Raw genomic sequence first — 21049 nt, 5'->3', positions numbered from 1 at the left:
AAGTTTGTCAGACAGACCATATCAAGTTGTTGAAGACTGGACATACGTGAGTTGTTGTAGTTGACCTGCTTCTACAATATCATATGGAGGATTAGAACAGAACTTGAAAGGAAGAAGAGTATGAATTATTGAAAATGAGATCTGGATGTCAATGGGGTTTTACCAGGTTACATAAAGAGGAAAAAATTAGCAGGATGGACCTGGTGGTGGGTAGATGGATTGGAGCTTAATCAGCAGTAGTGTGGGGGGTTTCTCAAGGAAAGCTGAACCAGAAACCTACACTCAGATTACCAATCCATCTTGTTCTCAGCCTCACCTGTGGTCAAAAGATTTGAGTCCGGACTGAAAAGCAAAATCTCGGATACAAGTAACAAATTGACTGTACCTTGGGGTGCGTTGGAGTGAATGGACCTGAGAAAATACAAGCCATTTACCACGTCCAGAATTCACTGTAAACATCAGTACAACGGCTCAGAAAGTAGAACATGATTCCAAACGAACAACTGACCTACTCGCATGTTCTCTCACTTCATCTGTAACTAAAACTAAATCCTTCTTACCATTTCCACTCCTATATATATTTTAAAAAAAATTAAATCCATTCCTATTTGGACTTGTATTACTTTCCTTCGCTCCCCTGCTTTGGGCCAGAGCAGTGAAACCCAAAACGTTACCAGTAGAAAATGCGTAGTCGTGGTGACATAAGGTGCCTTGGCAACAGCTGTTGATGCATCTCAAGTTGAAGCTGTGTTCCCTGCTTGTTATTCCATTACTTTGTTTTGACGTTGTTGTCGTGCGTGGGAGTTGGTTGTTTCAGTAAAGGGGTTGTTTCATGCAAAGAAAGGGCCACGACACTCTGTGTTTTAATCATCCATGTCTGCATTGCAGTGCATTGAAAAATAGATTCTGACCCCAATTAGATATTTAGCTTGCTCTCATTTTATTGTGTCAAATTACTCATTCCTTGTATTGGCATTTTTGCACCAGCACAGCTCTCGCTTCTCATCATCGCCATCTTTTTGTTTCTTCTTTAGATGTCTAGGACTATTTAAGCACTTTCAGCCAGACATTAAATCTGATGGAGAAGTAAATGTTTGTAAATGCTTTTCAACTTTTGTTCAGTTTAGGAAAGAGATTTGCTGAAACATGTCCAAAAACAGCACCTGGTTGGCTTGGCGGGCCAGCGCACTGGGAACTGTTTGGAACGGAGGAGCTGCATTTTGGCAGAAGAATTGAGAAGAAATATTGGTCAAAACAAGAAGTTATGAGTTTTTTGCTCCCTTACGGTTGATTTCATATGAATTTTGTAGTAATGAGAAATAGATGACCAAACAATCCTTGGCAGATCTTTGCAGCGAATATTTTTCCATCATATTACAATTTGTATTACCAAGGTCTCGTAGCTTCAACTAAGATTTTGAAGCATGAATGTTTCCTTGGTTGTAAGATGACTAAATGTGAAAAACAGCTGTCTTCAAAAAAGACAATATAAAGCATAAAGTAAGTACAAACGTATTCAATTAGAATATAAATCTGTTCACTATTGTCGCAGAATGAGTGGTCAATTATGGAGCGTCGCTAATCTGGAGCTTTGCTAAGATGCAAACCCGACTCTTTCACCCGTTTCAACTTTATTGTGCCTTCACCTCATTTTCTGTGATCACTTCGTTTATCTGTAGCTACAGGTGCCAGACTGCCTGTCACTGACAAACGGGTCTCTCTCTCTCTTTTCTCCAGAACAAGCTTTGCTCCAGTTTTTCGGGTCCTTACTCATACGTGAGGCGTGAGATGAAGAGATGTTATCACTTTGTTTGCCTTTGGAGTTATGCTGATTTATTACAAGAAGCCCCGTCAGCATTTCCTTGACCTACATTGTTTAGGCTGCGTTGGCAGAGTGTAGGGGTTGCTATAAAAGTAAACTAGTAAACGATTTAGTCAGCTAATTAAAAAAAATATATATAAAAAATTAAGAAGTCAATGTTGAGATGGACCAGAACGACGTGTGTCCAAGTTCATTTTAAGAACGTCAACGGCTGGAAAAAGCGGGATTTTAGTTGCACCGTGTTTAAAGAAATGGGCAACCAGTTGCAAACCTGTTTGCTTTTATGTGTGTTTTTATGTACACAAAAAAGCCTCTTTCTGCAAAAAATGGGGGGTTTCTTATGCAACTAACAGGAAGTGAACTTTTGAAAGCAAAGAATGGAGGTCTGTAGGTGAAGAAACATTTTCACACTTTTTGACAGACTCATGACGGTGTTGCCTTTGAGGTTTTCTGCAGGGGGAACTTTTTTTTTGTGTGTGAAAAGAGAAACGCATGGATGTGGATGAAAAGAAACAAAAAAAGAGAATAACAAAGAAAAAGTCGAGCCTCTACAAAAATCTGTTAAGGCATGGCGGAAATGCGCTTCGCCGCACAAGTTGGCAGCCCACACCCCAACACCGCCTGCCTGCATAAAAACACTGGCTGAGATCAAACACAGGACAGCACAGGAGCGCCACAGTTGAAGCTGAAACGTTTGAGAGGACTCAGTCATAATGCTGGTGAGTCAGAGTAATTTACTTATCTCCATCTCTCATCAATCACCAGGAGATTTTTATCACAGGGTGAATTTAAGGGTTATGTGACATAATATAATTATTCTGCAGCAGTGGTTTTCTCAGGTTTAGCAATTTGTTACATTAAATGTTCATTTTTAATCCACTCAAATCACCATGATCAGAGTTTAAAAGTAGCCGGAAGATGTACAGATGTTTTTAATGTGCAACACTTAGAAAAAGCCCTTATTCCGACTTTCTCGTGTTTTACTTCTTCAGCTGACGAGAGCTTTTCTGCTGCTGGGTTTTGTCTCGGTGATTCCCGTCGCCAGCAAAAAACGGATCATCTCGGTGCAGCAGATCAGACCGAGGAGCAAAACGATGCAGCTGGCCCTGGATCCCTCTGTGAAATCTTACCTCTCCCACACCTCTGCATCGAACATCGCCAACTTGTCTTTGTCGCCGTGGACGTACATGTGAGGAAACCCCACGCGTGCCGCTGCGTTGCTTTTCAGATCCCCGTGTTGACGCGCTTTATCCTTCAGTCTTGGGTTAAAACGTCTGAAATCTGGAACCAATGATGTGCCGTTCGCCTGGGGCTGAGTCCAGCATGAATGCATTTTGGCTGAGAAGACGGTCCACATCTGGCTGACTACCCACTGCATGGCTCAAATTCTTTTCCAGTGACAATGGCTATATTTTGCTATAGACTGTGAAGGTTGAAGAAGGGTGTAAATATGAGCTGATAGTCATACCTTTTAAAAAGAGGATTCTAAGTAGTTTTAGATGTCATTTCTTTCTTCAAGAAGTCAGCATTTTATTTCTGAAATTCAAGAAGCTTTAAAAGTTTGGAACTAATTTTAATCTCATTTGTATGAGCTATTTTTTTGTTGTTGCAATGAGTTGAACCAAAACCTCCAAAATTACTAAATGACGGTTTAATTTTAGATGCCATTCAACATCTTCCTGCGTGGTGACAGAAGAACGTGTTTTTAATGTGTTTTAGATCTTTTCTGGGTTTTTTATACAACATAAAAGACTCCCCAACCACAGTCAAGAGGAATTTTAATCCTGCCCTTTATGCGACAATCATTGTTGATACATAAAAAAGGATTGGGAAAAGAAACAACTTTGTGGTTTTGCCACATCTGAATTTAAATAGGCTGCTTGGCTTGTTTCTCAATCAGATTTTTATATTGTGGAATGTTCTCCCTGAGTCATATGGAGAAACTATTTAGTAGTTGTTTTTTTATACCCAACTAGCCGTAAATTGGCATAAGCTCCTGGTAAATTCACCTCTTTGCCAGACTTTTTACATATGCTTTGCCATCTTGTCCCTTTTTTCTACCTTTTTTTTGTATATAAGCATCAATGTTTACTAATATATTTAAAGCATTGCGCTGGAATTTGGTATTTTCACCAACTATGAGGATAGTCAATGAAAACAGTCTCATTTAATTTCATGATATTCTACATCCATCAGTTTTACCACATTTCCTTACCGTATTCTATGAGTAAAAGATAAAAATGTACTTTCAACTGTCAGTTGTCAAAACATCTATGAATCGTCCTTCTCGCCATGTACGAACTGATTTTTGACTGTTACGATTCTTCGGTGGAACACTGTAGCATTTCGTAATTGAAATAATTCAGGTACAAAAACCAAAGTGGCCAAAATGGCGAAGCGGCAAAATGGCCAGCATTGGTTGGTATGAAATTCTAACCATTGGATAACCTTGACTAAAAACAATACCACAGTTATATGATATTTGTACAAAGCAAGTGTACATTCACTTATTTTGCTGGTATTATTTTGGGCTATTTTTTTGGGATGTTAGCAATGAGCTGCTTAACAGACATTTTTCATAGTCTCCAAGTGCACTTTAAAACACTGCTGCCTTGATAGTTTCCAAACAGACACTGTTTTCCATTGTCAAACTATTTAGTTTTTCTAGTCTCCTGTTTTAATGGACTTCAAATGGATCCCCAGTAGTGTCTTACAGGCAACAGTATAGCAAATAGCTAAGATTTGTGAATATTTGAGACTCTTCTACAGGGTTATAACAGTTTTATGTTTTTCATCATAGCTTAGTTTTATTTCATTGTGACTTTCTGTTTGTCTAATTTACTTAGTTGTGATTAGTTTTAAGAGTGTATTTGCTAGTTTTTATTAGTTATTATTACGTAAATATTGTTTAGCTTTAGTTTAGTTTTATTAGTTATTGTAGTAGTTTTAGTCTCTTCATACTTTTGAATCCTACACCTAAAAAGGAACCAAAGCATTCTATTGTGACATTGATTAGGTAATAAATATTTAACAGAAGATACAATTTTTAAAAAAATGTATTCAATTATCGTTTTACAAACAAATGACTCTGGTGTTTTCTCCCAACTTTTCTGGTCGCCATTTTGCTGACTACTTGCTACCTGCAGGAAAACTGATGAACAGATCAAATGTTTTCCTTTGAACTGATTGATTTTTAAAAAATCTTTCTCTCTCTAGAGATTCTTTCAACTCCTCCCGTTTACCCCAGAAGATCTTGCAGGCCAACTGCAGCACATTTGGCTGTCTGAACCTCCAGGGTAGAGGAGAGGATGCAACTCTGCAGGTCAAACCCATCAAATATCAAGTCCTGGTTCTGTACAGGTGAGCCTCTGATGTGGGAAGTGAAGCTTCATTTCGCTGTTTTCGCCTCCAGTTTCGTTTATAGGTCACAGATCTGTTTGTGTGCAGTTCAGCCATAAAAAGCAATGTCAGAAAGTTAGGAATGTAATTCAGAGGAATAACACTATTTAACACATTCCCAGTTGAAGCAGGGTGGAAGAAAAACAGCAGAGATCATCTGTGAAGAAGAAATACTTAAAAAAGCTAACAGCATCAGATGCTATGATTTTAAAGTAGCACCCTAGCTACCTTACAGTGGACACATGCTGTTAAAATGGTACCAAAACTACTACTGGTATGCATATCTTTGAATATGAATTAGTTTTTTGAGGGGTGTAAATCCATCTAAACCTCAGGGAAATGCTTTTATGCATATAATCCCAGACTGGGCTTTGTGTTGAGAGTAGCTTTGAAGCCGCTGCATTTTTGCTGGCTTTGTTGCCATTGGGTAAAAGTTTGATGAGAAACAGACCTATTTAATCCCATTGCGTGATAAGAGCCTAAAATGCATTAAAGAGTCTGCATTATGGGTAATCTCATTACAGAAACAAAGTTGGTGGGGTTTTTAAATATGATCTATTTCAGTCAAAATATTTTTGAGAGAAACGGTGAAGGTGTGGTTAGCGTTCTGACAGAACTGCAGTGTGAAACATTGAAGCTACATAATATTAGCTTGAGATGGGAATTTATATTTCCTTTGGATTAAGAAAAAAGTTCAGGCGTGGCTATTGGTTTACATCTTTTGACTGCATTATCTAAATTCAGAAATCCAAAATGTTGCACATTTAAAAAAATAAAGTGCCAGAATGTAAATATGTATCTGTATAGGGAAATAATCAGCTGACCTGAGAATTTATCATTATGCTTGAGCCAGCAATGAAAAGACAAAATGAAATATCTGGGTTTATTTGAGTCCATAAGAACCATAACATTGAGGTTCTCCATTGCTGAGTGTCGCTGCAAACATCAGCAGGGAGTTGAACACAGCTGCTGCATGCTACAATAGTGAGGAACACAGCATATAATGGAAAAGCTGGAGTAGAACTGAATGGGACATAAAACTGTTAGTGTGCGACTTGCGAGTGGAAAAGAAACCTACACACCTACACACACACACTTATACTGGTAATAGTGAACTATCAGGACAATTTTTCCAAAATTTTCACAGTTGTGAACTACAGGAACACCATTTTCCACTTGTTGTAGAGGCAGACTGAATGTGTCAAAAAGTCTTCTATAAGCCATTCAACAGAGATCCCACTTGAAACTTTGTTTACACACTACATAACCTTAAATATAACAGCCTGACTTTATTCAACAATAAGAGGAAATCCATACACACATGTTTGTATTCCTACCCATACAGAGACAAAACAACTGAACTCTATTTGTCTTTTATTATGATTACAAATTACTCTAAAATGTTATTAATGCACACAATAAGACTTTCTTTTTAATTTCCACGTGTTTGACATAATTGGACATTTTAAAATCCACAGTTTCAGAATCTGTAAATAACTCAAAAATTCTACAGACTTATTTTTTTAAAATGTGACTTCTATTTTTTGTCGTGACCAATCACATTTGCAAAACAGCGCTACCATTCTCATTAGGATCAACGGCAATAAGTGAGTTAAGAGACTAATATTTTCATTTCAGGTTGTATGTATTAAGATGTGTTATTGCGGGGCAATTTAAGCTTAGGTGGTGCATGAGTTTTTGTTAAATGGGTTAAGTGGTCTACTGCCTGAAAAAGTTTGAGAAACACTGATCTAGAGGAAGCCAAATGCAGAGGGAGAGCATGCAAATTCCACCTCAGCAGAACCCAAGAGGTGAGATTTGAACCCGGGACCTTCTTGCCGATTTGAACAGCGCTGGCCCTCACCACCATTCGACCCATGTTCAGAATGATCAAACTAACCAGCATTGTTTTATATCCCCCTACAGAACCCTAAAGAAAAGAAAGAACAACAAAAAAGGGAAGAAGCAGAATAAGTACATCTTCATGCTGGGGACTGAGGAGATCACAGTTGGCTGTACCTGTGTGAGACCCACTGTGATACCACAAGAGTAACAACAAGACATCCAACAAAAGCTCTGGTTACACATATCATTCATGTCAATGTCTATGCATTTTAAAAGTTGTACAGTTGACAATAGATATTTTCATATGCTGCAAGAAAAAAGACCATTTAGTCAATTAGACTAAACTCTTCTATTTTATAGTTAGTTTGAACTACATAGATTTTTTTCTATTCGCTAAATGCCACAAGAACATGATTTTATTTTTGGATTCACACACTTTATGTACAAATATAATTATTTGAACAGAAATTGTACTGAAGGATGAACCGGACTGATGGATTTTCACAGCTGTTTTTTGAGAGGTATTGATCGATTTCTTTACACATGTCCATGATGTCACACAGGGAAGCAGTGTGTTGAACATGTTGCCTTAAACTACCTGGGTTTTAAGTGAACCTTTTGAAGGCTTTGTAAAATCATTTATAGACATTGCAGTGTCAATGACTGTAAATCAAAGACTTCAAAGAAAGTAAAACAAAAAAATTCTCCAAAAAGCTAATTTTCATTCTTCTGGGATGATCCTAGCAACTCTAAAACAAAAAGTCATTTTTTTCTTTCATTTTTAACTTTTCCAATTATAAGTCAGTTTATATAAGATTTAATATCAAACAATCTCGTGTCAACTGCATAGTTGACTATAGATGTAGAAAGTACTTTTAATAACTGTGACTTGTTACTTGTCTACATAACTGGTGTCCTTAATATCTTGTCAGGTACTCCTTACTGCATAACACTTTCCGCTGAGAGAACTGATTCATTTATTTATTGTATTTTAAGCAAATCACCTTTATTCAATACATTTGCCAGAGTATTTATGGTGTATAAAAGCAGCCAAAAAAATGTGTTTTTAAAACCTAACTGCTAGCTACTTTCGTTGTGTTGCTTATCCTGCTGTGTATGTCGATTAATCTATAATTTTGTCAACATTAAGAAATGAAGCAAAAATTGTAGAAGTTCTTTCCCATCTGTGCCACTTATGATGCTCTCCTGTTTTCATTGGAACAAAGGGTTTAAAATTTACAGGGTACTACTCTGTCAAGGCAGATACACTGTTTCTTTTGCCATGAGATTACTGTCAATAGTTTTTTTTTTGTCCTTTTCAATTTTTAACAAACACCTAATCTGAATTTAACATTTCTATGCACAGTCTGAGTGCCCCCACATGGTCAAAACTATTATTAGCTGAATTATTTTAGCTAATAACCTAATAACAGCTCCCTGCTGTTGGAGCCAGTTAAAACATTTGGCATGCTGATGTGAGGGAATCTTCTTTAGTGCAGATAAAGCCTCTGCACAGTTTTGCAAGAGATTAGGTCAATTTTTAATGACTTGAGAATAACATCAATACAATGTGTAAACTCCTTTGTACTGCCAAATATCACAATACAGTGTCTGACGTATGTGATGCTCGTGCCGCAAGTTTCCAATATGTCGAAAAAATCTTTAGCAGCTTTGCTTTGCAGGAGATTAATTATGTGTTCCACAGTATTAGATCTGTAGAAGGGAAATGCCAGATTGCTATACTTTTACAGCCATGCATCTTTGTACATCATTGAGAAGCAAATTGTAAACAAAATGAGTTTTAAGTGATTATTTAAATCTGTTCATGTAGGGTTTTATGAAGAAGTTTCATATATCAGGTTTGGAATTGATAGTAGACATAGATGTCCTCCTCACAACAAACGTGGTTGCACTGAAAAAGATCTGCTTTTTGAAGATTCTACATTTTATCGCCTTTTGTTTCTTTTATTACTTTATTTTTCTCTGACTGGATATGTTTACATGTTTTCAAGTTCACATTTCCCAAGCCCAGTTGTTGTGAATGTGGAATATTGTGGAACATGATACAACTTTTTTAAGGAAGATTTTTTTTGGTCTTTTTTTTTGTTTAGTTGATAACCTTTGGTTAACACCCTACAAATCAGCTTGTACAGAACTTGACTAATTTTCTACAGCCAAAGCCAGATTTTATAGCCACTATGATATTATGGCAATATTTGATGTTTAGAGTACAGTGTGTCACAAACTCACTGCAAAGCATACATATAAAATAATACATTTTATGTTCCCTGATAGCGCGCAATAAACGACCAATAAAAAAAATAAAGCAAGTGGTTACCTTTTTCCTTATGCCAAATCATAGGAATATGTTTTTATTGCTGTATGTTCTGTATTGTACTTTGTTGGGATGGTATGACTTTGTGCTCTTCAGCCAAATTGTAGTATAAATATGGTTATTTTATGAATGTTTATTTTGGTGTATTTTTTATTCTGTTTGTTATAATTTTATTTTGTTTCATCAACAGAGATTCATATTTGTTATGTCTTTGCAGTTATATCTGATGTTTAAACCGCAGTACTGGTACATTTTAATCCTTGCTGAAAATTGTTGCCTGTGTGAAAGGACAATTTCGCCCCATATACTTAATTTAAGGAAATCCACAGATTGATGACGGATTGTAAATTCTCCTCAGGTTTGATGTTCATGTTTCTTGAAATAATCCATGAAAAATTATATTTTGGACTTCAGTTCTGATAGATTAGAGCTAATCATCCAGAAAATAAAGAGACCAAGCTATGAATTCATGTAAGCTTTTCTTTACTAATCATGCCAAATGAAAACAATCAGACCCTTCTTCCAGATACACATCAACACACGGTTACAGCAAGTTCAAAAATCCATCCCGTTTCCTCCCCAGTTACAGTACAAACATTTAGACGTTTTAAGTCAAGCCAGGATAAAGCCTGGCTTGTTCGGGCACATTTCATTCTCCTGCATATTCTATTACGGGTTCAATTCATCTTCAACATGAAAAAGAAACAATCAGAGCACAGAGACACTCGCCGAGCAGACAGACTTCGACATTTAACCCGTGGAATCGTAACAAATTGTGAACTGAGGTTAATCACTGCTTTGCATTTTCCTTTGTCTTTTTAGCTTCACTGTATATGAGAACTCTGTTATATATGTGTGCTTTTGAGTTGTGCTTAATGAAAAAAAGAGTGCAATCAGTGCTGTAAGTCGAAGAGACTTCAATGAATGTAATACTACACTACACAAACGTTTCACAGAGCCTGGTAATGGCAGATGAACCCTTTACTTCTTAAGCTTTTTTTTCACGCCCTATTTCACAAACAACACTGGAAGAGAAAAAAAAAATTTCATACTTTTTTGGTGAGTCTTAACCATGAACAGCTTTTGGATTTCCATTTGTTGTGTTGGAACAAAGCTCCAGGGATTTCTTTTGTTTTGTTTTGTTTTTTCAAGGCCAGTTCGTAGAATGTCAATGCACTCCTCATGTTTACAGAGCTAACAATTCAAATTACAGCTCCGAGTTGCAGTCTCATTGGAGAGAATTCATCTTTCTGTCTGTGTTGCTGCAAAACCAACATACAGTAACGAGAGAAAATAAACTCAGGAGAGTTTAATTTTCTCCTTTCTGACAGAAACTACGAAGAAGAAGAAAAAGCTGCAAATAGATTTTGCTTCATTCTGCAACAAAGAAGAAATCATAGCTGTTGAACACTTGTCGGTGTTAATGTCGTCACCTACCCACCCACCCAGCCTACCCCCATCCAGTTTCCCTTAGAGAAAGAACGAGAGAAATCTACATCAAGCATTGGCTAAACTTTGTACAGCATAAGAAGTCTTAAAACACACATCAAATTTAAAAGCCTTTCTTAAAAGCTCATTCAAGTCACTGTTAAGTCCTTTATTTCTCTTCTTTTTCTTTTTTTTGCGCTGCTTTTTTTCCCTTTTGTGTCTCTCTTCTCGACTCGGTCAAATCTATCGGCACGCCTCCTCCTTCATCTCCTTGTTCTTCCTGACTTCCTCTGCGTGCTTATCCTGTCGGACAAAGACAGACACCGAATGAGGGAAAACACACAAGTCATTACCATTCATGAAATCATTTGCGGTAATGACTTGGACCAGAGTGGGAGCACAGCTTCCTTCAACGGTAACAGTTGTGAGGATAGATATGGGCATTAAATTCACCTGAGGAACACAAAGAAAAAAAACTACACTATTTATTTCCCCTCATCCAACATTGATGATTATAGATCCAAGCCTCTGAATAATTTTTTAAAGTAAAGGCAAGTCTGCTCTAGGGTTGTATTTACATTTTAAGACATAATCAACATTAATTTCTGGTTCAGTGTGTCTTGCAATAGTATTCTACCCCTCTCAAATCTAAAACAGCACACAGAAAAATCAAAGTCCCACAAACACAAATTCTACTCTTACCCATTTATAATACGCTTCTTCAGGGCAGCAGTCCCATAAAAAAAGTGATTTGTATCACTGAACAGCACACAGTAACTGCATTTAAAATTAAACATGATTATGTTTAAATGCAGTGTAGGAGGTATTATTCATTTTAAATGCTGCTTGTCAGACGCCACATGGCTAAAGATATAAAAATGGAAAAGTTCAGATTTTGAGTGACAGCGTTGATCTATGATCACGGCTTAGTCATTTAGGGCAACTCAATACTTTCCCACTGCTCTGAATAAACCACATGCCTGTGGGTGTTGAGAGGTTTGTCTTGATTAACAAGTGGTAAAGCAGTTATTGACGTAAACTTTGGCATTTCCTTAATGTTCATCTTTTTCAGATAAATATATGTGTAATTTAGAAAGCAGACTGAAAGAGTGAGAAAAGTTTTTTTAAAGTCAAACATTTGCCGTGTGATACACTGGAAGTCCAGAATTAAATCCAGAAGATAGACAATTTTTTTTTTTTTTAAGAAAAGCTCCTTTCAGAATTAGTGTTCAGGCAAAACTAAAGTCAATTTGAACCTTGTGCTGCAGAGCAACATGAATTTGGCAAATATTGAACAGTTTTTTCAACGGAAACTCAGATTAGTCAGCGCATCAACCGCATTAGAAAAATGAGCAGAAAATGTGTGAAGCCAAATGACTGGATGAAGCTTGAAAGAGCGTGTAGAATTCCACAACAGGCTGCAGGCTTTCCATTCAAAACTCTTGGTGGAAAAACATCAGACCCTGCTGTGATCTCGTTTCCCTCTTGTTTTGATCAAGAACGCTTCACATTTCTTCGGATTTGATTATTTGTTTCATGGGGAAAAAATGTAGACAGAAATGAAATACAGATTTCCATTTAGGGATTCGTCTCTGCTTGGAAGTACATACGTACATTTGGTCAGACCGCGGCCTGCTGGGTCCTACCTTCTCCTGCAGCCTCTCAAGCATGGCCGCCAACAGGGCCTCCCTGTTTTCCTTGTTGGCCTCCATCTTCTGCTCCAGCTTCTCCTTGGCGTTCTTGATGAAGTTGTTGTTCTCCTCGAAGGCCTTCTGGATCACCTCACGCTCGTGTTCCCTCTTCTCTGCCAAGTGCTTCAGTAGCTCAGCTTCCTGGCACTAGAGGGAGACAGAGGACTTCACAGTAACTTCCCATTATACTTGTTTGTTGCTTCTACAAACCGAATCATTCTGTCGATGGACAAAAATGTCTCTTCCTTGGTGTTTGTTTCATTGGATGGTTGTCTTTGTACTTCTATGTCCCTCTTTCTTTTCCCCCCATCCAAGGTTTCCCTCTACTTTCTGCTTCCTGTTCTTTTGCTCTTGCGCAGCAACAAATAACTGTGGTTGAAGGGATAGTTCAGGTTGTTGAAGTGGAATTCTGTTGAAATCAGATCTTGGCCAAAACAAAATTAGACTTTGGCCATCTTAGACCAACTTCTGTCAAAACATTGCAGCAGACCTTTAAATCGCAATCAATTTTGCATTAGATGGTTAATCACAAATGAGATGATAGTTGGTTACCTCAAAAACCATTGTAGTTAGCTGTCTCTAAAAACAAATGAGTACCGCAAAACAGATAATGTGCAGTATGCATTAGAGGGTATTATGACTTAACTGGCTCATGAGGCAAGAAGAGATTGCAAAAATAAGTTGTCACTAACTGCATTGTAAGGAGTCTGTCATCAGTGTAAAATAGCTCCAACCAATATTTTCATGTATGTCTTGATCCAAACTCATCTGAATCCACAAAAGCAATATCATTTTTTTTTGTATTTTCCAAACAATAATGAATATGTCACAAATTTCAAACAATATTTTATACTATTTATGTTTCATATAAAGTAACATAGTTCTGTTTTTTACTTGTCTAGCCATTTCAGATTTTGAGTCTGGTATCTTTAAAAACCGTGAATGGGCCCTTTAAACGTTTAACTAATAGGAAGGTGGTAATCAGATGGTAATTTTCCTGAATCAGCTTTCTTGCATTTTTGTCAAATTATTTGAATCTTGTCTGGTAGTTATATTTATACGCATTTATTCTACTGGGTACTTTTTTGTGTGTGTTTTATTTTGGACATTTGAAATGTCCTCCAATCCCCTTGTGGAGTGTTCATTACAAAATTACAGTTTATTAGTCGTTGACAGAGCGATCTTGCATTATTATGCCATTTCACTTGAATATTGTTTCAAAACAACATTATCGTAATAATTTATGGGACTATATATTGTCCAGTAAAATTTGTTGTTGTTGCAGGCCTAGTGGCAAGTTTCAGTTGTTGAGAATTACAGACTTCATTACCATTTAATAGGTTTTTACTATCAATTTATAATTCTTTTTATCCCCTTTTTAAGTCTTATGGCCACATGAGTCATAAGATTTAAAAAGCCAAGTGGAAAACTACACTCTGCTGCCTGCAGGTTAGACATGAACTGGTCATAGCCCACACCTCAAACCCTAAGGAGTGCTGGCCCAGATCGGTTAGAGGCGGCCATGACGCCATTTCCTTTCTGGCCCTCACCTTTCGTCTCTCTTCGGCAGCCTCCAGCTTCTTTTGAATTTCTTCCAGGGAGGGGTCGCGGCGCTGCGGCATGGAGGTGTTGAGTTCTGGCAGGCCATCAAAGGACGGCGGCTTGAGGATGACCTCAAAGGCCTGGCCCGATGTCCGCTTGTTCAGCTCGATCACCTCCACGTCTTTCATGACACACCAGCCCAGGTCCACCGCATCTTTTGCCGTTTGATGACATTGTGTTGGAATAATTAATCAAATAGTGACACTTCTAACAAGATATGATCATCGTAGCGCTAAGTAAGAAGTACATTTTTACTAGATTTACAGCGCATACTTTTTTAAGATTACCATAGAATAAATGGTTTGTACCTTCTGCTTTGTAAGGGGAGTTCTCTGCAGTCTGTGGGTTCAGGCAGGAGCAGAACAGAGACACCAGGGGGAGCTCTTTGACCTTCTCTTTATAGGCTGAGGACACAGATACACACAAAGACCGGTTTACTTAAACTGGATCATGTACAAGCATTTAAAGAAGTGATGACGCGGTCCTGCGTTGCAGCGACAGCGATTAGTCACTGCCGCTGACCGGCGTATCTCCGATAGGCAGGACGAGCGTGTGAGGGAGCAGTGAGGTGAAATGAGTTTCTGCTGCGACTGCATTTACCTGCCAGAGTCATCTTGTCACTGCGGATGTAACTCTCTGGAGAAACCAAAGCTCCGTCTCACTCTGCTGGGGACACATGCAGACACAGAGACACGGGGAGGCTTTAATGAGGCAACCTCAAAAGGTCACGCAATGAATCTGAGACGCAACGAGGGAGGACAGGATTAAACAACCTACAGAGCAAAACCTTTAAAGCGCCGCATTGTCCTAGTGCTGTTATGTAGCTTTAGGTTTTGTCTCTGTCGGTCAGATACTTTCCCTTTATCTTAGTCTTGCCAAACTGACCTGCAGGCATTAGGCAAACATGTTCAATGGTAGAGGAAGTGAGGCCAGGATCACCGACAGGTTAGCTTCCTGTGTTCGGATTAGGCAATTCATCTATTCTTGGATTGTAACTTTGCACTTTTTTCTTGCAAATGGAGAGCTACGTATCTTAGGAAAGACGAGGCAGAAACTTAAAGTTGGTGACGACCTATGTCAACCAATTAGACCTTTCAATTTCTCTAGCCACACCTAATGTGGATTACTGCCGTATGCATCACATAATGAAATGACTTAAGTGGAATTTCTCTGTCAGCTTGTGGTAGTCTACAATCATCATGCCCCGCCTTAAGAAATTCGAGATCTAATGAGAAACAAGGTTGTAGCTGTCTTTCCATTTCAAATGTGCTCAAAACTTTGTCAATATTGCTCTAATTTTGAAAAAAATAAACAATTTCACAATTGCGGTGTTTTCCATTAAGAAACGCAATGAAAATCACAGGTGAACAAGTTTGTTCACGCAATAAGTCATTAAAAAACATGACCACGTCATCATCTTCCAACTACTTCCTGTCGTTTTCTTCTTTGTAGTTTGCGACTGTAGTAACATCTTGTTTGATCATGTGACTTGTGTGATGTGAATAAAAGTGTTTCCATTGCAATTTTACAAAATAGACCGATTTCAAGACAGCTAATAAAAAAAGCCCTCCCTCTAACACCAAACATTTTATCGAAAAACGTGTTTTTTTCAAAATTGCCGTGTTTCCATTGAGCAAATTTATTTTCATATCATCAGTGGAAACACAGCTTCTAACATGTACCTGTCTGGAAAAGGTTACAAAGTCATTTCTAATCCTTTTCAGGCTGAGCACCACATAACCCATTTAACAATGAGAAGAACTTTGAACTAAGCTACAACATTTGCTTGGAAAGCTGATACAAGAGGGTTTCATTGAACAGTCTTAGTGTAAACATTACAACGAATTCTGTTTTTTATTGGTTGGTAATTAGGAAAATTTCAGAAGTTAAAGTGTGCTTGTTTTAGCCAATGGGATTGTGTTCTCTTATAGCTTGTTTGTTGCTTTCCCTTGATCCAGCATTGAACTTTCCATGCTTATCAGGCTTCACAGTAAAGTCCCAACATCCTATTAAACTAACAGCAGGTAAAACATATTTCCAGGGGCTAGAAGGACATGTTCTCTCCCCAGCCTGCTGTGTTCTGAATCAATGAATCACAGGCATGAGACAAGCAGCAGATGAAGCTGTAGATCTGAAGATGCAATAAGTAAGAGGTTGGGATAAATAACAAAGTGTGCCACAAACTGTTTTACCATCTGCCTGAAAGGTACCTTGAAGCTGCAGTGTGGCATGATTACTTCCCTGGGAAGGCAAAATTTAATTCTATGCAATTCTTCATAGTTTTCATAAATAGGACAGAAATGTGTGTAGCAAGACAAAGAGGCAGCAGAGAATCAAATTGCCGGATCAGATTTCATAACCGCCTGCTATTACTTTGTCGTTAGAAATGTCAGATGGTGCCGTCCACTGTTGTACAGTCTGAAAGAAAATATAAATCTGTCTCTTTCAGCCTGTTTCTCTCACTTCTTTTCAAATACTTCAGCAAAAGAAAAGTATTGTTAGTTAAAAATCTTACTTGATAAAAATGGAAAATCTAGTTGTGTCCCGACTGCTTCTTCTGTCTCGTGTAAATATGCAATAAAGAAATTATCTTGAATTCTTAGAGCTAATATCACTTCTGTACAAGCTTTTTTTTATCATGAGTGATGCAGCAGAATTAGACTCTCAACAGAGAAAACAACTGATTTAATCAACCGATATGGGCTTTTTTTTAACCAAACACCCACTACAGGCAGAGCCTGCCAGAAACCCAACTGTTCCACTAAAGTTGGTTTAATTAGGAGAATTATTTGCTCCAGTAAATCACATTTCACTGACAATACTGTGGTTGAGTTGCGCTAGTTATTTTATGGGGCTTAATGAAGCACATGGTAAAGTGTTAGAGCAGTGTTTCTCCAACTTAACCCATTTAACAAATACTCACGGACCACCTAACTTGAAATTGACGTTCAAAAGAATTGAATCGTTGTGAGCAGCCCTTACTCAGACTCGGCTTCCTCCGATCACGCAAGTCGTGGCTTCTTTTTCTTTTTACCGGTATCTTCAGTTTTTCTTTTGAGTGATCCCGTTTTAAGCCACTTATCCATTATTGTTTTTAGCAGAGTTACGAGTTAAGGCTTCATGCTATTTTTAACACGATTAGCTTGTTTTTTTATTGACTCATTGAAAATAAAAAGTTTAAAATTCAGCCCATTTGACGATTGCACCAGTTGTAAAAATAAAAATGTCCACAGTCTTAATAGTTTCTGCTGCTTGTGGGTGTAGGAGTATCTTAAGTGAAAATAATCAAGGAGCCTCCACAACTTATAAACCAATAATCTGGCAGCCATTTCAGTATTCAGACTGAAATGGCTGAAAGACTGAATACTGCCAGAGGCTTTGTAAGCACTGAGAATATGCTCGCTAGCTGACCGTTAGCCGAAAATGATGCTAAAGTTAGCATTCATGAAGATTTTTTTGAATGGTGGTAAATTAAGGGGCTATTTCATAGTTTTCTAACGAGTGTTGACCACATTTGATCATCTAAGGTTCAAATTACGAGGAGTGGCCTCACTCGAACAAAAAATGTTGAATGTAATGTCTTGATATGATTTATTTTCGGGATCATAGGCTGCAGGCAATTTGATTTTATTTGAATTGAAGTGAATTGAAATAAAAATCTAAATTGGGCTATTATGCAGACCTACAGCCACCACTGAATGCGTAACACACATCAGGTATTAACAATTTAAAAAAGAAGTTGGTGCTGCTGACAGTTTTGTTGGGTCGGGTTCAGTTGTAGTCAAACCCCCAAATAAGTTTTTCTCAGCCTTCGAGAGACAAAAACACAACATTGTGGAAAATCTTCATCAATTCTGACTGAAACCGGTTTGCAGTTTCAGTCATCCTGCAGCAGTTTCTGACAGCAGAAACAGTTTTAACTAACCTCCTAGCTTCTCAGTTAGCTTGACTGTTAGCTTACCCAAGTAACAGAGCTAGCTATATTACGCAGCTAATATATTATTTAATTTAGTTAGCTTTATCTTTAAAGGCCTAGCTCTGTTAGCTCACAAAGCTAGCTTTGTAAGCTAACAAGCTAACAAAGCTTTGTAAGCTAGCTTACCAAACCAAAATGTGGCCTCCAAATGTGACAAGTAAAAGTTCAACACGTCACATTTCATTACGCTCTGTTAGCTCTGCTAACTAGCTAGGCTAGCTAACTTGCTCTGCGTCTACTATCTCAGCAAAGGGAGATAAATTGCCTTGACCTTAAAACACGGCTTTGCAGGAGAACATGTGTAGTAGGAAGACCACCAAGAAGGAGAGCAAACATGCTGCATGGCACACCCTTACACGACCTGCCTGTCATGGCTCCCAGTGGGACAGACACACACACAAGGACAGCCCTGTACACCCATACTAATCAGGCCGTAAACGTGGAGCTTTGCTGCACTGTTGGAATGCACACACACACGCACGCACACACACAAAATGAACACACAACAGCATCTGATCCTGTGAAACCACCCAGGTTGCAGATCAATGCACTGCTTCCTGCTGGAGTCAAGGCGCTCTGTGTGTCGCCCATCACACAGAGGAAGAGAGCAGCTTCTCAAAGGCACACAATGGAGGAAGGCAGGAATCCACTCTGAAAATGTCTGCTAAAAGATGCATACAAATTAAAAACTAAACTCAAAATGTGACAAGTTAACGTTCAACACGTCACATTTCATTAATTATTAAAAACAATGGAGGAGACGCCTGCTGTAGATGGGCGGGGTTTCCCCTTTGTACTATATTGTTATTATTACCAATGTGAAAATATGATCTTTAGCGCAAAATATAAGACAATCTGATTAAAATCCCATGCCTGACCCAACATACCTGGATAAAACAGCTGCAAAGGGAAAGTTTCTTATAAGACAACGCCACACCCCTGAATCCTGAACCTACATCTTCAAAAAACGTCAACTTTTCTTTCCCATTTGTTTTATTTTTACATCCAAGTTATTAGATTGCAGTAAGGACAAATCTGGACTCTGTTCCAAACAAGGAAGAATCTTTTTTTTGGGGGACTAAACATCATTGTTATAACTTGAGAAGTGTCCACGTGTTTTAAACCCAACAACACTAGGAGTTCAAACTGTGTTCTTCACTCTTTACGTAGAAGAAATTGTATAAAAATCACTTGCTAAATGAATCCAACGAGGTTCGATTATATTTTCTTTTGCCTGTTTATCTACAGACTTTTCTGGAATTCTTTGAAGATATGTTTTAGAGAAATAAGCAGAAAATCATCGGCTGTTTTTAAAAAAATATATTTTAACAAAGTGATGGAATAACTGGCTTGTGCTTCTCTCTACACCTTTTTTTGGTCTATACCTTGTGTTCTTGCCATTGAAAAGAATTTAAGAATTTATCGATTTCCGTACTTTCCGTTTTGTCTTGTCTTGTTTTTATTTTTTATTTTTCTTTCACCATTGTGTGTTTTTTTCTTTTTTTGACTCGTGTATGGAAAGGTTAAAAATGGCAGAAAAATAAAATAAATATCGAACATCTCAACTACATCCAAATATGATGCATCTTCATAAAATTAAACGTAGGTTAGCAAACTGATTTTTGGTACTCTTTTGCTTCCATAAGTGCATTTTAGATGCATGAGGATTCTCGTAAAGAATTTCAACGGGGGAATAAAGTAGGGGAAAAATCCTGAACTTTTGACAGTCTTTTCCAGCCTTTCAGCTCCCCTCTCCCTTCCCCCTCTCTGGAAGGACAAGCTGCGTTTTTACAGATCAATAATAAATGACAAAGGTTTCTTACCTTCCCTACTCCCATCGCATGATGAATCCGTTTCCCCCCCTCCATCACCTCTTTACGCCTCTCCACTCTCAAAGATGCGGACTCTCGGTCAAACTATCCAGCTTCCCTATCAGAACCCCAGACTGACCCCAGGTGTGTGCAAATGTGCAGACTTACCCCCCTTCCTGTGGCTGCGGTCTCTTGCTGCTGGAGGTGGATGGACGACTGTGGTTACCCCCCCAGGTCTGGGTCTGTTGGATGCAGGCGCCGGGCAACAGCATCAGCAACAGCATCAACGCTGCCTAAATGACATCACCTCGGAGACGCTTCATTGGTCGGCTGCGCTGCCAGCATCCAGGCCTGTCGGCCAATGGGAGGGCGCAGGAAGCCGGTGGAGGGAGGGTCGTCGGCTCTTTGTGTCGTACCGCAGGGCGGGTGTTTTATTGCATGGTGCAGGAGGGTGTGTGTGTGTGTGTGAGGGGGTGGGGGTGAGTGCGTGTGTGTGTGTGTGGACTGAGCAGAAGGGAGGTAGGGAGGTAGTGTGGGAAATCGGTAAGGAGCGGTGTGTGGGGGTGCGCGTGTGTCTCAGCAGGAGACTGGGCTTGGAGGCATGGGAGGGTATAAATTATTTAGGTGCAGATGGTAAGTAAAAGGAAGAAACGGAAATCTTTTGGGAATGGATGAGACAGAATTTTACATCCTGGAACAAATTAAACTATACGTGTAAAAACAACAACAAAAACTATCTAAAAATACACATGGCTGCTTTAAAATATTGTTTAATTACAGCCAGGCACTGACTTTCACAACAAACTGAGACACAATCTTCAATTTTCCCCAACATCCCAATTTTTATTTAAACTCATAGTTTGAACAAAGCTTTTAAAAAAAAAAAATACTTGCATTTCTGAAAAGTGTGGCATGCATTTATTTTCAGCCTCCAGTAGTAAACATTTGTAAATTCTCCTTTCCCTGCAACCCGCATGTCCGCCTGCTTTACATGTTTAAAGATTGAAATATTTCACTGTTCCTGTTTGATAGGATCGTTGGTCAGATCCTAGATTCATGACAGTCTTTGTGCGAGTCTCTCCACTGATTCCTAATTATATTTAGTCCTGAACTTTAACTGGACCATTTCAGCAGGCTTTT

At 38.4% G+C, this 21049-nt stretch overlaps 2 protein-coding genes across 2 annotated transcripts; one reads left to right on the top strand and one right to left on the bottom strand.

The window, feature by feature from the left end:
* The first annotated feature begins 2391 nt into the window (after positions 1-2391).
* il17a/f3 (interleukin 17a/f3) lies at positions 2392-9867 on the top strand. Its single transcript, XM_032585497.1, has 4 exons — positions 2392-2541; positions 2815-3011; positions 5039-5182; positions 7148-9867. Exons 1-4 carry the CDS (start codon positions 2536-2538, stop codon positions 7272-7274), a joined length of 474 nt encoding a protein of 157 aa, XP_032441388.1. The 5' UTR covers positions 2392-2535; the 3' UTR covers positions 7275-9867.
* On the bottom strand, positions 9868-20214 carry stmn4 (stathmin-like 4). Its single transcript, XM_032585496.1, has 6 exons — positions 20078-20214; positions 14723-14788; positions 14431-14526; positions 14071-14276; positions 12476-12667; positions 9868-11132 (listed from the first exon to the last, which is right to left on the bottom strand). The coding sequence occupies exons 2-6, from the start codon at positions 14733-14735 to the stop codon at positions 11073-11075; spliced, it is 567 nt and encodes a 188-aa protein (XP_032441387.1). The 5' UTR covers positions 14736-14788; positions 20078-20214; the 3' UTR covers positions 9868-11072.
* Between the last annotated feature and the right edge of the window lie 835 nt (positions 20215-21049).

The sequence above is a fragment of the Xiphophorus hellerii genome, chromosome 15, assembly GCF_003331165.1.
Source record: "Xiphophorus hellerii strain 12219 chromosome 15, Xiphophorus_hellerii-4.1, whole genome shotgun sequence".
Taxonomy (NCBI): Eukaryota; Metazoa; Chordata; class Actinopteri; order Cyprinodontiformes; family Poeciliidae; genus Xiphophorus; species Xiphophorus hellerii.
The sequence above is the reverse complement of the archived record's forward strand: the minus strand, read 5'-3'. Positions and strand labels throughout refer to the sequence as shown.

What these genes read in the sequence shown, in the direction of transcription:
- stmn4 (XM_032585496.1), bottom strand. An exon ending in CTCCCCTTACAAAGCAGAAG is followed by an intron (nt 14,277 to 14,430) that starts GTACAAACCATT and finishes AAACGGCAAAAG; the next exon opens with ATGCGGTGGACCTGGGCTGG. An exon ending in TTGAGAGGCTGCAGGAGAAG is followed by an intron (nt 11,133 to 12,475) that starts GTAGGACCCAGC and finishes TTTGTCCGACAG; the next exon opens with GATAAGCACGCAGAGGAAGT.
- il17a/f3 (XM_032585497.1), top strand. An exon ending in TTGTCGCCGTGGACGTACAT is followed by an intron (nt 3,012 to 5,038) that starts GTGAGGAAACCC and finishes TTCTCTCTCTAG; the next exon opens with AGATTCTTTCAACTCCTCCC. An exon ending in CAAGTCCTGGTTCTGTACAG is followed by an intron (nt 5,183 to 7,147) that starts GTGAGCCTCTGA and finishes ATCCCCCTACAG; the next exon opens with AACCCTAAAGAAAAGAAAGA.